General features: G+C 44.7%; 3 protein-coding genes across 4 annotated transcripts; 1 reads left to right on the top strand and 2 right to left on the bottom strand.

Annotated features, from left to right (window-relative positions):
* Window positions 1-29: 29 nt before the first annotated feature.
* On the top strand, window positions 30-2,654 carry ScpX (Sterol carrier protein X-related thiolase). Its single transcript, XM_089258670.1, has 5 exons — window positions 30-249; window positions 532-855; window positions 917-1,107; window positions 1,190-2,073; window positions 2,135-2,654. Exons 1-5 carry the CDS (start codon window positions 205-207, stop codon window positions 2,323-2,325), a joined length of 1,635 nt encoding a protein of 544 aa, XP_089114796.1. The 5' UTR covers window positions 30-204; the 3' UTR covers window positions 2,326-2,654.
* Window positions 2,655-2,666: 12 nt separating this feature from the next.
* Window positions 2,667-9,139, bottom strand: LOC108649501 (uncharacterized). Of its 2 annotated transcripts, XM_030388031.2 has the most exons (10): window positions 8,951-9,139; window positions 8,692-8,821; window positions 8,185-8,533; window positions 7,801-8,108; window positions 6,528-7,652; window positions 6,325-6,465; window positions 6,123-6,262; window positions 5,557-5,696; window positions 5,167-5,457; window positions 2,667-5,107 (listed from the first exon to the last, which is right to left on the bottom strand). In XM_030388031.2, the coding sequence occupies exons 2-10, from the start codon at window positions 8,809-8,811 to the stop codon at window positions 3,411-3,413; spliced, it is 4,311 nt and encodes a 1,436-aa protein (XP_030243891.1). In that variant the 5' UTR covers window positions 8,812-8,821; window positions 8,951-9,139; the 3' UTR covers window positions 2,667-3,410. The 2 variants fall into 2 exon arrangements, with proteins under 2 accessions (XP_030243891.1, XP_030243890.1); XM_030388030.2 differs by having other exon boundaries at window positions 8,692-9,139.
* Window positions 9,140-9,637: 498 nt separating this feature from the next.
* TTLL4B (Tubulin tyrosine ligase-like 4B) lies at window positions 9,638-14,350 on the bottom strand. The gene is made up of 7 exons (XM_030388024.2): window positions 14,168-14,350; window positions 13,006-13,662; window positions 12,015-12,465; window positions 11,561-11,950; window positions 11,291-11,477; window positions 10,048-11,227; window positions 9,638-9,985 (listed from the first exon to the last, which is right to left on the bottom strand). Exons 2-7 carry the CDS (start codon window positions 13,633-13,635, stop codon window positions 9,830-9,832), a joined length of 2,994 nt encoding a protein of 997 aa, XP_030243884.1. The 5' UTR covers window positions 13,636-13,662; window positions 14,168-14,350; the 3' UTR covers window positions 9,638-9,829.
* Window positions 14,351-14,888: the final 538 nt, after the last annotated feature.

Raw genomic sequence — 14,888 nt, 5'->3', positions numbered from 1 at the left:
GTTCAATTCTTATTTCGTTACGCAAGTTGCGATAAGCAGTGCATTTTGTAAACAGCTAAACATATCGATATTGTCATCGATAGTTTTGTTTAGCTTACCAGCGAACTTGTTTTGTGGTCTTCAGCTAATGCTTAGTAATTGATTAAAGCCGAGTCAAAGCGGTTCAACTTGTAGTCCATCTAAAGAACAATACTTAATCTCACAATGACCCAGACCCGAGTGTATGTGGTTGGTGTTGGCATGACCAAGGTAAATATCATTATGTAGGATGACTACATGCATACTTGGAAACAGGTGCAACAAAGAAAAAGACTATCTCCAAGAAGCTGCCACAACAAGTTGCTCCATCTCCTCCCCTTTCCCAATAGTAATTATCGCACTCGGACTTTGAACTACAGTGCACTTCGGTCATTAAAGAAATCGAAATCTTGTTGCTGCGCAATCTAATTTCCATGTTTTGTTACTATTATCTAAAATAATCGGATTAAAGGTTGTTCGTCTATAAATAAAAGTTATTGACTCTTTCAACAGTTCGAGAAGCCTGGTCGCCGCACCGATATTTGCTATCCGGACTTTGCCAAAGAGGCAGTCACAAAAGCACTCCAGGATGCCAAGCTTCAGTACACGGATGTGCAACAGGCTGTTGTGGGCTATGTCTATGGCGACTCCACTTGCGGCCAGCGGGCGCTCTATGAGGTGGGCATGACGGGCATTCCCGTTTACAATGTGAACAACAACTGCTCCACAGGCTCGAGTGCCCTGTATTTGGGCAAACAGATCATCGAGTCGGGCAACGCAGACTGTGTCCTGGCTCTGGGCTTTGAGAAAATGGAGCGTGGCTCGTTGGCGTCGAAGGTAGCTAGAGGAAACTTTCATCCCTATATAATGTCACCCATAACATTATCTTTACTGCTAGTACTTTGATCGTGCCAATCCCATGGAACGGCACATCACCGAAATGGGAGAGCTGACAGAGATCGGACCTGGACCAATGGCTGCACAAATCTTTGGCAATGCTGGCAAGGAGCACATGAAGAAGTACGGAACCAAGCCGGAACACTTCGGAAAGATTGCCTGGAAGAATCACAAGCACTCGGTTAATAATCCGTAAGTGCCCTTGTTAAATTGATATGCGGCGTGTTAAGGCTTAATGTGTTGCATATACTAATCTAATCTTTTTTATGATTAGATACTCGCAATTCCGCGATGAATACACCCTAGAGCAGATTATGAAATCTCCGCAAGTGGTGGAAGGAGTGCTCACCAAGCTGCAGTGCTGTCCCACTTCGGATGGCTCAGGCGCTGCAATTCTGGCCTCCGAGCAATTTGTGCGTCGTCATGGTTTGGAAAAGCAGGCCGTCGAGATTGTGGGCATGGAGATGGCCAGCGATCCCGAGTCGACCTTTGCTGACAAGAGCCTCATGAAGATTGCCGGCTACGACATGACTCGACTTGCCGCTCAGCGCCTGTTCGCCAAGAGCGGTTTCAAGCCACAGGACGTGCAGGTCGTGGAGCTGCATGATTGCTTCTCGGCCAACGAGCTGATCACCTACGAGGCCTTGGGTCTGTGTGGTGAGGGCAAGGCTGGCGAGTTTATCGATAATGGAGACAACACGTATGGCGGCAAATTTGTGATCAATCCCAGTGGAGGCCTCATCTCTAAGGGACATCCCTTGGGCGCCACAGGCTTGGCTCAGTGCGCCGAGCTGTGCTGGCAACTGCGTGGGTTGGCTGAGAAGCGGCAGGTGCCTAATGTCAAGTTGGCCCTGCAACATAATCTGGGTCTGGGTGGTGCCGTTGTGGTAACTCTCTATCGTCTGGGCTTCCCAGGTGCCGCTGGCGCGAAGCAGAACAAGACCGCTGCCGCAAAGAATGCGACCAGCGAGGAGGGCTTCAAAGTGTCGCCGCTGCTTAAGCTGCTCGAGCAGGCCATGCAAGAGGACCAAGACAATCTAATTGAAAAGGTGCGTGCTGTGTATGGCTTCAGGGTGAACAATGGACCCCAAGGTCAGACCGGTTTCTGGGTAATTGATGCTAAGCAAGGCAAGGGCAAGGTCATTTTCAACGGAACGCGTAAGTCAATACATAAAAATAAATCGGAATAGCTATTTGATTTGATTAATTATAATTGCAGAAAAATGCGATGTTACCTTTATAATCAGCGACGATGATGTGTATGAGCTGCTGTTGGGCAAACTGCCGCCCCAGAAGGCCTTCTTCCAGGGCAAGATCAAGATTCAGGGCAACATGGGCTTCGCCATGAAACTGTTGGACCTGCAACGCTCAGCGCAAGGTCGCATCCAGGAGCTGCGCTCCAAGCTTTAAGCAAACGGAGCATTCCATTGATATTTGCAATTAATTTGAGGTGGGCTTTTTTAAAACGGTTTATATACATATAGAAATATTATTTTTTGATGCTGATGTATTATTTGTAGCAATTATATTCTATTTTGATATTGTTTTAAAAAATGTCATTGATTTTTTTATACTCGTCTTAAAATATGTAATATATGAAGTGAAAACGATATAGCCCAATGATATAAATAGGCATACAAAATGTTAAGAATTTGTATACCCCATATATAACTGTTATTGCTTCTGGGGTTGATCATCACAATTTTTCCATTAAATTTTATACATATTATAAAAAAAAAGTTTGTGTTGAATTTTTGTACGATCCGAATCTTTATTGTTTCTTCAACGTGCATTGGTTTTAAAAACTACATTTATATGTGTGGTATATATATAGAATTGTATATATATATATCATAATTATCGGTATATATATATATATGTGTGTGTGTGGTGTTGAATGTGCTTGCAAAACACGTTTCAAAAATGTCGTTAGGAAAAACACAAAATTTAAAACAACTGGGCGCATTTTGCACTTTAGTTTGACTTGTAAAAATACCCGGCCAATGTGCGCGCATTCTATGCTAATATACAAATCTGTATATATATATAAGATATATAGATATATATGTGTATCTGCTTATTCACTTATATATATGTATATCAAGTTTTTCTCTAACTGTTGCCAATGTGTGTGTACCTTATAGTGCCTGCGATAATAAATTAAAAATCTACGTGTCTAAAAAGTATGTTTAGCATTTTTTGAGCTTAATTAACTACAGTTACCAAATATAATAATATGTGCGGGCAAGTTGATGTTCGGCTTATACGAACAAACCTTAGCCCCAGCTTTGCTATATACAAAAAACGATATTCGGGCCAACTTTTAAAGCTCGCGCTTGCGTTAGACGCCAAAAACGTGGCCTAATCCAAACAATTAAAAAAAAAAAACAATTTCCAACAATATCTCCTCTTCGTTATATAGCTGCAATAATTAAATTGGCGATGCTAGGGAACACATCGCCTGGAGAAGCCTCTGGGCAACAGGCAACGCAATCTCAGTAGCTGTTATTGGAATTGGCATAGGAAGATAGTGAAGGCTTCGCAGTGCCTGCCGTGCTACTGGCGGCAGCTGGGGCGCCTGCCGCGGATGCAGCCGCCACTGCTGCTGCTGTGGAGCCGCTGCTTGAGCTTGTGGAGTTCGTGATACTGGGCTTATTGTCCATGCTGGCCATTATGGAGCCAAGCAGATCAACTGGCGACACGCTTTTGGTCTTGGCTGAACCTCTGCTGCCGGCCAATATGATCTTGTGCGAGGGCAAGGTGAACGTTTTGTAGGTGGTGGTGCTGCTGGGGGTGGTGTTGGAGGTTGTGCTGACACTGCTGTTGTTACTGATAGCAGTTGTTGCCTTCTGGCTGATTTGGCTTCTGGCTGGTGGTGGTGGCGGCGGCGGAGGTGGTGGCAACGGCGTGGGAGGCAGAGGTGGTGTTAAAACCACCGTCGATAGGCGACCTACTAGCGGCGTCAGCGATGCAGCGGGCAGCACCACCTTAACAACTTGGGATGGCGCTGCTCCGGTTGAGGTCGTGGGCACTGGTGGCTGCGTTAGACGCACAACTGGTAGTGTGGACGGCGGCAGAGGTGCGGCCGCAGGTGTCGGTGTAGGTGTTAGTGTAGGAGCAGGTGTGACTGTTGGAGCTGGCACTGCTGGCATATTCAATGGAATTACTTCTTCACACATCTCCGTCACCTCCTCTTCGTGATCCACCACCAGTTGTGGCGTGCTCTCCACAATGAGCTCACTGCCCACATCTTCGACCGGGTTGGGCACCGGCGAGGCTGGCCTCACGCAGTTGGTGATTTCAGGTTTGCTGATGCTCGTCGTTGTCGTTGTGGTGGGCTCATCGGATACCATTTTAAGCTGTATTTTGATTTCGGGCTCTTTTTGATTCAAACTATTTACATAGGCTTCGCGGTGAGTGAACGGCGTCGGAGGCACAAGAGGCAACGGCGGCAGCAAGGCTGGCGTCAGCGTTGGGGGAGCATGAACTGGGGGAACTGGGGGAGCTGGACTGGGAGTGGTAACGGACGCACCGCTTGCAACTATTGATACGGCCGTCTCTTTTTCTAGACGCGGCTGTTTAGCTGGCGTAGCTGAAGGCGATGCCAGCTCTGGTTTATGCTCCATCTTTTTGTTGCGCGCCTTATCCTTATCCTTATCCTTGTCCTTATCCTTATCTTTATCTTTATCCTTGTCTTTGTCTTTGTCTTTATCACGATTAGACTTCTCCCGATCCTTGCTGCAAGGCTTACGATCCTTATCGAGTGCCGTGGCTGCCGCTTTGGTCTGCTTGTATGTGTGCTCCAGCACCATTTTGCGCATATCTATCTTGGAGTCATCCTTGTTCGCCCTCTTTTTGGGGGTGCTGTTGTTGTTGCTGTTGCTGCTGCTACTGTTATTGTTGTTGTTGTTGGTCTGACGCGTGGGCGAGGCACTCGCCGACGAGACATGATCATCTTGGCTGCTTTCGCTTGAACGGCGATCTCTGCCATCCAAATCAATCACCTTACGCTTGGCTTTGCCATCGTGAGTACGCTTCGAGGGCGTCTTCTTGCCAGGCTCATCGTGGCCAATGGGATGGGGCAATATCGTTTGTTTCTCCTTATAATGCGGCGTCTCGGCCAGCACTGGATTGTTCTTCTCATTGATTACCTCCTGGCCGGGATAATACTGTCGCAATCGCAGATGCCAAGCTACGATAGAAGAGTGAATTAATTAAATTGCATTAATGAAATAGTTAAGGATGATTTACCTATGCTTGTCACAGCCGTCACGGTGCGGAACTGGTGTATAATGTTGCGTGGCAGAAAGTAGATATCATTGTCACAGAGCTGGATGCGCGCATAGCGGATGCCATCTCGACGTAGCTGATTCAATTTGGCATCCTCGATCCATTGCACACACTGCGATATGGGTGGCTCGTGGAGATCCAGCTGCAGCATCTCCACCAGCGTATTAAAGTCCTGAGCGGCAAAGGCAACCACATCTTTGGTGATGCGATTCTGGCTATATGATTGTCCACAGTGCACAGCCTTGAGAATACCTGAAATCGAATCGGGAATTCAGATTCAATTAGAATTGTTGAAGTAGAGAAAGGGAAAAAAGGGTTGTGGAGAAAAACAGTGATTTATATATAGCTCACCAACTGCGGCGGTAGTGATGCGCTCGTGTCCGTGGCCGACATGATCCGCGTGCGCCTTAGTTCGGTCCTCAATCATGGTCTCGCGTGCCTCCGATAAGCGCGGCAGATACTGCAGATTGCGCAGCTCATTAATTCGCGTGCTGCATGAAGAAATTGCAATATTAATTATCAATTATGAGCTAAGAGAAATCTAGCAAAGTATCGCTAAGATGGAATTGTTTTTAGTAATAAACATGAATATAGAAACGTAACAATACTAAAATGTAAATAAATGTACTTGCATAAGCTATAAATGAATTAAAACTAAAATGCCAATTTTTTGTTAAATATAGTAGTATTTATTGTATAATAGCATATGTATAGTTACAAATGAAGGGAAACATGAGTGGTATTTTGTTAAACAAATTTTGATGTTAATGTTACTGAATGAAATAAACAAATAAATATAATTATGCAAAGAAATGCAATTTAGATGTTGAAGAAAATAATTTCAGGTTTTAGTTGGGTTAGTTGATGAATGAAATAAACACATAAGTGTATGTATAGAAGCAAATGTAAAAGCTTACCGCTGTCGCTTTAGGGGCGTCTTACTATTCAGCTCCGCCGTGGGCACAAGTTGCTCGCCCGCACGAATCCATAAAATGGGTCCATCGTTTGACTGACGCGGATCCGTTTGGAGTATGGAATTCACACCCCAGGGCATTGTCTGAAATATGAAATACATTCATGAATGGATGTACGTCAGTTAACCATTTATTTAGTATTTACCTTGCGCAGAAATGGATTCTGTTCGATGCGTCCCAGCAGATCCGGAAAGTAGCCGCCCACCTCCTCGTGCACCTTGCCCACTAATGAGATCTGATGCAGGGGTCCATAGCGAAACGTGCCCTGGCAATAGTTGCGCACCACCTGCAATAAAATGCGATTGATAATAAATAATTCGATTAGCTGCTGGCCAGTGTCACACTCACCTGCTCATTGTACTGGGCCATGGTGCACGTCTCAATGTCCGAGTTGCGGCCAAGCACGCCCGCCTTTACCGTTAACGTTGAATAATTCTCGGCCATATGCTCCAGTAGATCGGGTATATAGCGCGCGGCATCGTGTACAATGCCCATCACATGATGCGCGTAGCCCTGCTCGTCTTCGGCAAAGCATACGCTAAAGAACTCATCCACCAGCTGTTCCATTTCATCCGGCGATAGTGCATCGATTTCGTGCTGATAGAGATGCACTACCGATGCACCGCCGTTCGGATACTGTTCCACTTGAAAGTAATTACCATATTTGAGATTTTCAAGGCCGGCGGGCGCTTTGCGGTTGCCCGTCGGCGTAGGCAAGCAATTCGTTTGCCAGGGGCCAGCAGCGGGCGCGTGCTGAATGCATTGAACGCCGACGCTGCTGCGACGGATCTTGGAGCGTTTGTAACATTTGGAGCAATCCCGCGACGAGAAGGATGACGAATGCCGTGATGATGACGAGGAGGAGGACGACGAAGATGAAGTCTTGTGATGACTACTCGTCGAATTACTGGACGACGAGGACGATGATTTACGCGCGCTACAGTTTGAGGAGGAATGATGATTGGCGCTGCTGCTGCTGCTGCTGCCACTGTTGCTGCTGTTGGTAGTTTTTGGAGCCGGCGATGGCATTAAAAGTGATGAAGCTGAATTACTGTTGCTGCTGTTGCAATTGTTCTCCTTGGGCTTGCTACCATCTGAGCTGAAGCTCAACTGTCGCGTGACCTCGTCGCGTGTCTTCAATTGTTTGATCACATCGCCATTTAGCAATGGCTTCGTTTCCACTGATTCCTTTTTGATTTCGTTTTCCATTTTGATAGCCTTACTGTGATTAAGTACCGTCAAAGCAGCAGACTCTTTTTTCGGCTCTTCTATTTTGATTTGTGGCTCTATTATACTGGGTACCACAACAGATTTCTTCTCCTGTTCCGCTTCTCGCTCTTTCTCCTTCTCCTTCTCCTCCTTAATGACCACAAACTTGCTGGAACTGTTGTTGCTGCTACTGCGACTGCTGTCCGAGCTACGGCGACGATCCGAGTGCGAGTTCGATGAGCAACTGGACGATGACGATGGTATCTGTTAGTAAGAATTGTTATTATTACTTTCTGTGTGCTAAAACAGTTGTAGTTAATTATGAGTAACTAGCTTTTATATGTGGCTGCATTGGGATTTGCTATAACTGAATTGTATAATTTCATAGATAATATAGTTTGATTCTAATTACCTTCTCCCTCTCACGATCCCGCTCTCTGTCCCGATCGCTTCTATGTTGCTTCTTGTCTTTGCTGCGCGAGGCGGTGGAGGAGGAGGAACTGGAGCTTGATTTGTAGTCGCTGTTGTGTCGATTTGAATAGGATTTGCTATTGCTGTTGCTGCTGCTGATGCTACTTCCGCTGCTGCTCTTTAGGCTTTGGCTTTCACGATCCTTGGAGGTGCTGCCGCTGCCACCACCGCTGCTGCTGGTTGTGTGGCGCTTATCTTCATCTCGCTCACGTTCCTTATCTTTTTTCTTCTTCTTGTGATTGCGCTCAGCTGAAAGACAGAAAAAGAGTACATCAGTAAAAGCGGTGAGGGAGGCGAAAGAAAAGCTCTTGGCAGCTCTGCCTACCCGTTTTGTTGCTGTCCGATTCGGCGGCTGTCGCTGCCGGCGTCACTGCTGCCGTCACTTTGACACAGTTCGTTGTTGTATTATTTGTTGTTGCTACTGCCGCTGCTGTTGTTTCTGTTGTAGTTTTTGTTGTTGTGGTATTTGCATTGCCATCGCCTGACAGCTGCTCTTTTTGTTGTTTAGTTTTAGCACTGCTCTCGTTGTTGTTGTTATTATTGTTGTTCATGTGGTGGTGCTCGGCGCTCACCATTGTGGCCCCTTCTTCGTTCTCCAATTGCGACTTGTTGTCGCTGTTTGCTATTGTCGATGACGCCGCAGCAACTGCTACTGTGTCGCTGCTTATCAATGTCTGTGTGTGTGCATATATATGTATGCATATGCACATGTAGGAGTGTGTGTAAAGGTGGAATGGATAAGAAAAGTATTAGGCGCAAAATTTCGGGCGGCAGATTACAATACGCGACGTCGTTGTAGCCAACGATGTTTCCAGCAAAATTCTGCACTTACCGCTGTCTCGGCTACGACTGCGATGTTTGTTGTGGCGCGGGCGGTGTCCTGGCACATGTCGGGTAGCGGCATAATATTATTTTCGCCATCAGCGCCGCCGCCTTCTAATGTGTTTTCCATACTGTTTGTACTGGTGGGTGTTCGTGTTGGTGTGTGTGTATGTGTGCGTGTGTGTTGTGTATATGAGTTAGTGTGAATATCGATTTGCAAGTAGCTTGCCGTCTACGTGACGCTACTCAGGAAGCTATCTAAAACTCACGAGCAATTTGTTGCTGTTGCTTGTTGCTCACTTGCACTTGCATTTGTATTGGTGACCGGGCGATTTCGCGTAACTAAACGCTTGCTCAATTTTTAATAACAATTTTGCGTTTTCGTTCTACAACGAACAGTCGTCGTACGTCGTGCATTCATTGTTTGCCTTGCCGATAATTAGGGCTGTCGCATCTCCCTCAACTGGCTATGCATCGATGGATCTGTCGCGTGCGCGTATTATGATGTTAGCGATATATCGATAACTTCTCGGAGTAGCATCTTAAAATCACATCAGTGTGAAAGTTCGGTCAATTAACTAATTTTAATTTCGTTATCGGATTTTTTCGATTTAAAAAATATTTCAAATATACTGAAAAAAATTTTGTTTGGCAAATTGCTTTGTTGCATTCACTCAATGTATATCATTAAGAATCAAACTACATGTTTTTATTTGTTTCTTTTTAGACATTGAAACAATGGAAAAAATATTAATGTATAGATTTATGTGAGCTCATATTATATATTTAACATTATACTAAGTTTAATATTTCATTCGATTTAAGATTTCATTCTTTATTTTTAACAGCTTAAATACACCAATTCAAAATTTGATACACCAACTTAATAATCGATAACGATAGCGTGCGGGATACGTTAAACTGCAGTTGAATGTTAGGTACAAAAACAAAAACAATTGTGTTTTGTGTTGTGTAGAAAATATATTAACCAGTAAAGATTTTACTTTAATTTTGTAGAATTCAACGAGTGTTAAAAAGACTGGAGTTAGTATGGTTACTGTTCTCATGTGTACCAATACAAATTAACAAATAGACAATGGATTGTTGGCGCAGAGTCGCTGATTGAATTTATGGTCAGTCTTCTGGTGTCAATGATGTGCCGCCGCTTTATAGGCCATGGCTGCTTGCAAAGCTGCATGACTACTCTCAGCTGCCTTAATGAGCGGTAAATTGGTAGGGTTATCCAGAATTTCATCCTTTTTCACATGCAACATATCGATCTCAGTGAGAGCTACATTTGGTTCCTAAGAAATTGCAATAGAAAATAATAAAAACTAAATTATTTCATAGCACTCGCAATGCTTACCTTCTCCATCGCTGCTTCGGAGACCTGCAAATGATATTTATCCTTGCAGAAGCGCGACAATAATGCAATGCCCTGTTCACGATTCTTGGCGTACTTGGTCTCCCAAGCATCTAGTAAGCGGTTGTAGTAGCGCGCATTTTCAAAATAAGGTAGAAAAACGTGTGTGCCCAGCGTTGGAAAGACGCGCTCCAGTGGCTTACACCGTGCCAGCTCATCTTCGGCAATAATAAGGCAGCGAACATCATCCGGCAGTAGATTGTCCAATATGGTGTCCACATATTCCTCACGAAACTCAATTGCACGACTGGTGAAGTGATTATGCTTACGCACCTCTTCGGCTGTTAGGCAGGTGGTAAAGATTCGTTTGTCGTGGACCAGCGGTCCCTGCATCTGCAGCTCCTCCAGTATCTCCTGCTGCTGGCGTTCATTCAGCTTGGGCGGCACCTGATATAGAGCCGTATTCAATACGGCCTGGATCAACGGACCCTTCACATGCAAATCGAGCGGCAGCTCCGAGTGCAGTGATGGTGATATATTAATCTCGAGCAACCAAGGTACCAAGTTTTCATCGAGCAACACATCGAATCCGAACAGCTCATAACAGTTGTAACGAAAATTCACGTTTTGCCGATACATACGATTCAAGCCCGATTCGCCGCTGACTATGCCGCGGATAACCAGATTACGTAGCGTTGCCCATAAGCGTTTTGTATTGACACCACGATTCTCCAGGCAGGACCACAGAGATTGCAGTGTCCATTTGTGTCCCTGACACGCATTGAAATCCTCGTTCTTAGTATAATTTTGTGAAAACTTATTTATACTATAGTTCGTCAGATGCATACAGCGCTCATCCAGGTTGCCCAGCTCCGAGCTATATTTAACCGAGGCGAATCTCGCCAAACCATCCTTGAACATATAGATGCGCAGCGGGTTAATGGAGGTCAGCACCACATACAGTCGCATGTCAAACTTATTATCATTAATTAGCAACGGTCGCTCAATATACTTCTGCACCACCAATGGGCGATCCTTGGGGAATTGACTCCACTTGTTCACAATGCGTATGCCAGTGCCGCGCGCACTCGCCGGTGGCTTCACAATCCATTTGGTCAGCTTTGAAGCGTTCTTTGGCCACACTTGACGCAGATGTTCCAAATCATCAGGCATTATATACGATCTGTTGAGGTAGAGCATAGCCCTATTAGCTTGGATTTCTTAAGCTTCCATTTACTTTACTTACTTTTGCATGATTCCAAATTCCTTTTTACCGAATTTCTTCATATTGTTGGCAATGCTGCGCCACATTGTATCCTTACGACCAATACGAAATGAGCCGGGCATATGGTTATATTTCTGATGCGAACGTATCGTACGGAAGCCTGGACTCTTCATATGCTTCTCCCACACGGCCATCCAGTCGGTGGTATCTGTTTACGAATATTTCACATTTGAATTTAATGAACAAGTGCAAATCTGTAAATTTTGGAGTATTTCTAACGTAACTACTTACTTTTGATAATGCGAAAGCCAGAATTCAGTACCACGCGCTTCACAATCTTTGGCATGACCGGACTGAGTTTCCATTTGAGCACACGGTGCAGTGCAGCCGGCATGGGTGGACCCTTATCGGCATGCGATGTGAAATTTAAATAGGGAGGCACATTTGGGAATAGACTCGGCGATAATATAGAATCCGGCTTGAAGTATACAGATACTTCTGAGTCTGTGGTGGTGGTGGTGGTTGTGGTTCCCACCGATGTCTTGGATTGTGCCTTTTCGAGTTTAAGTCGAATATGACGGCTCTGGCTAGTCTCATCATTATCATCCTCCAGATAGAACGGTGTGCCCACATAGTCCTCATCCGAATCCGAATCATCATAGCTAGTAATTTCGTCAATTGCTGCAAAAAGCATATTCGATTAATCATAACCTATTCCATTGATATATAGTTATATTGCTCTTACCAGCGCAGGGATCATCATCGTTCTGCCGTCCTTCATGGTTGACGCTAACGCATTTATTCAAGGAGACGCCCATGTAGTTGCTTGAGTGCTCACCGGATGCGATCCGTGAGTTCAGGCATTGGAATGGCATCTGTGATGGCTGAGCATAGAGCGATGCATAGAGCGACGTCTCCAGGGCCGAGGCAGCCGATTTGGTTAGCCCGTTTTGGGTAAGTATTTTACTCTTCTCGTCATGCTGCTGTCCATTCAGCATGCTGCTGCCATGGAACGTATTCACAACAATCTTGCTGGCCGCCTTAATTGTCGTGGCACTTGAGCTGTGGGCCATCCCTCCCCGAGGTGGACTTGGACAGGCCGTGTTATTGGAGCGCTTGCAGTTGTTGCTGTTGTTGGCACTGCTGTTCGTTGAATTCTTGGCAAGCGCATCCTCTCGAGCACGCTTCAAGAGCATCTATGTGTTAGCATTTGGCAGTCGAAAAAGCACAGCGGGGGGAGCACACGCACAGGAAACAGGCAACAGACGAGGGGAGAGAGGTAAGCAGGCAGCATGTTGAATGATCAAAACAGATAAAAATATATTCAGCAAGCCGAACATTGTTGAATGCATTCACGAGTATATATATAAATCAAGGATATAATGGGTGAATTGTTAGTCTAACTGCGCCGATCAATAAAAGGTATTAAGATCATACAGATCACCTGCTAAAAAATATTTTTATGGAAGCATGAAAATATTGCTAGCTCACATACTGTAAGACATTCGGACTTAAATATACAATAGATTAATATTATATAGATTAATAGAAGTTAGTTTTAGAAACGACCCTCGACCTTCATAAGACATGAATGGAAGTATCATATAAAGCCGTAGCATCTTTTGGATTTAGTAAGACAAAAGACAGAAATATAAATATAAATATAAATATATGTAAATGAAGATTACATATGGATGACAAGAAATTACATTTAGCTTTAGATTTAGTCTACGCACCTGGACTTTCTTATACGGCTCTGATTGAAGGACACCAACAACAGGAGCTGGCACAGAGTTCAACTTCGGCAGGATGCGGGTCGTCATTGACTTGACGGGCTGAGCTGAGCTGGCAACGGATGCATTCGATGCATCCGGCAACTTTGATCTCCTGTGGGCCAGATGCGACGGCTTCTGTATTTGTCCTTTAATCAACTTGGTAGCGGCAGCGGCCGTTGTTGCCGTCGCGGCGGTTGTTACGGCTGCTGCAGCTGCGGCCGCTTGGCTGGCAGTGGCCACGGGCGAGGAATGACCAGCCACACTTCGAGTGTGTGGGGACAGGCGGGTTGGATTAAAGGGGCTATAATTGTGGGACTGATGCGATGATTGGTGTGACGATTGATGTGCGGATGATTGGTGATTGTGTTGAGACAGCTGCTTGCACATCACCAGCTTGTCCTTGTAGAGTTCGACCTCTTCTAGCCAGGATTCATGGAAATCTAAAATTTCGATGCCCTTTCCGCGGGTCTGGGATGTATGATGTCTGGCCGTGTTCTCCTTTGTGGCAGAGGCTGTGGCCGATGCAACATTACCTGCTGTATGTGGACGCATCGTCGGCGTTGACCTTTTATCAGTTGTGATCTGTGCCATAGGTTTTTCACAGAAAATTTTGGATAACTGCAAATGGGAAAGCAAAAATAAATACATTTCTCCAAATAGAAACTTTGCAAATCTTTGTTTGCATTATGTGATGAGCGCCATTACTTCAGCTAACGGATTGTGTGTGATGCTGCTGTTGCCGCGGCACGTTGTCAATGGCTGCTATTTTCGATATGGCACAGCACCAAGATCAATCGACAGACGCCCCGACGCGTCGCAGTGTCCGCTATGGTTGCGTTCGCTGATCTCGTTAATAGACTATTTAATTAGACGCGTATCAATGGAATCAAGATCGCTGGGCGCTGGCCAAATTAAATAAGAAGAGAGAAACTAATACACAAGTAACCCAACAATTGACTCTAGCGCGCCTTTCAAAATGTAAATTCAAAGCGCGCGCAATTTCTTCCTGTTGTTGTTGTTGTTGCTGCTGCTATATTTTTTGTTTTTATTGTTGTTGTGGTTGGCGTTTAGGCAGCCGGCGTGGCGCTGTTTTTGTGAATTTTTTGTGATATGTCACACTCACCTTTTACATTTACACGCGCACAATTAATTTTGTAAGTATAGTCGAGCAAGCAAACCGAAAATATGCTTGCGTTTTATTAATTAGATTACTAGATCGAAAATACGAATTTTTATTTATTTTCAAACATAAAGCCGGACGACTCAAGACAACAACAAGCTGAAACGAAGTTACCGAGCGGACTAAACTATAATAATACCAAATCATATAAAATACTAACGGCGATGTGAGAGCGCAATGCGGCCCAACACAAAGTGTGGCCAAGCAACCAGTGCTGTAGAACAATCTTTTACAGCCTTGGCGCCCATTTGAATATACATTTTATGCAACGCTTGGGAAAATATGGATTGACAACTTTGCGGAGTGGTATAACAGCTCAAATAAACAGCATATTAACGTACTAAAGCATAATAGTTAAATACACTTAAGTTGAGTATATGTCAATTTAATGGGCCATCAATTCCTTTCAGCTGCAGCTCGCAAGCACGTAAATCCGTCAGGTTCAATGTTAGCGCTTACCTGTAATGCACACACAAAAGACACAAACACATAAAAGTAGCCGGAGTCGACCTACATGAGTGGAACGAATTCTCAGATCAAACGCCGCTCATGATGAAGACATCAACATTTCAATTTAAACACCTTATGACTCTTGTTTCTCTTTATACCCCGTAACTATTGATGGTTGGATATATTTTCTGATGCAATTAAATTCTTATTATTT

The sequence above is a fragment of the Drosophila navojoa genome, chromosome 3 (genome assembly GCF_054131105.1).
Source record: "Drosophila navojoa isolate 15081-1374.11 chromosome 3, UAZ_NAV_1.0, whole genome shotgun sequence".
NCBI classification, from domain to species: Eukaryota; Metazoa; Arthropoda; class Insecta; order Diptera; family Drosophilidae; genus Drosophila; species Drosophila navojoa.
Note: the sequence above shows the minus strand (reverse complement) of the source record. Positions and strands in the feature narration are given on the sequence as shown.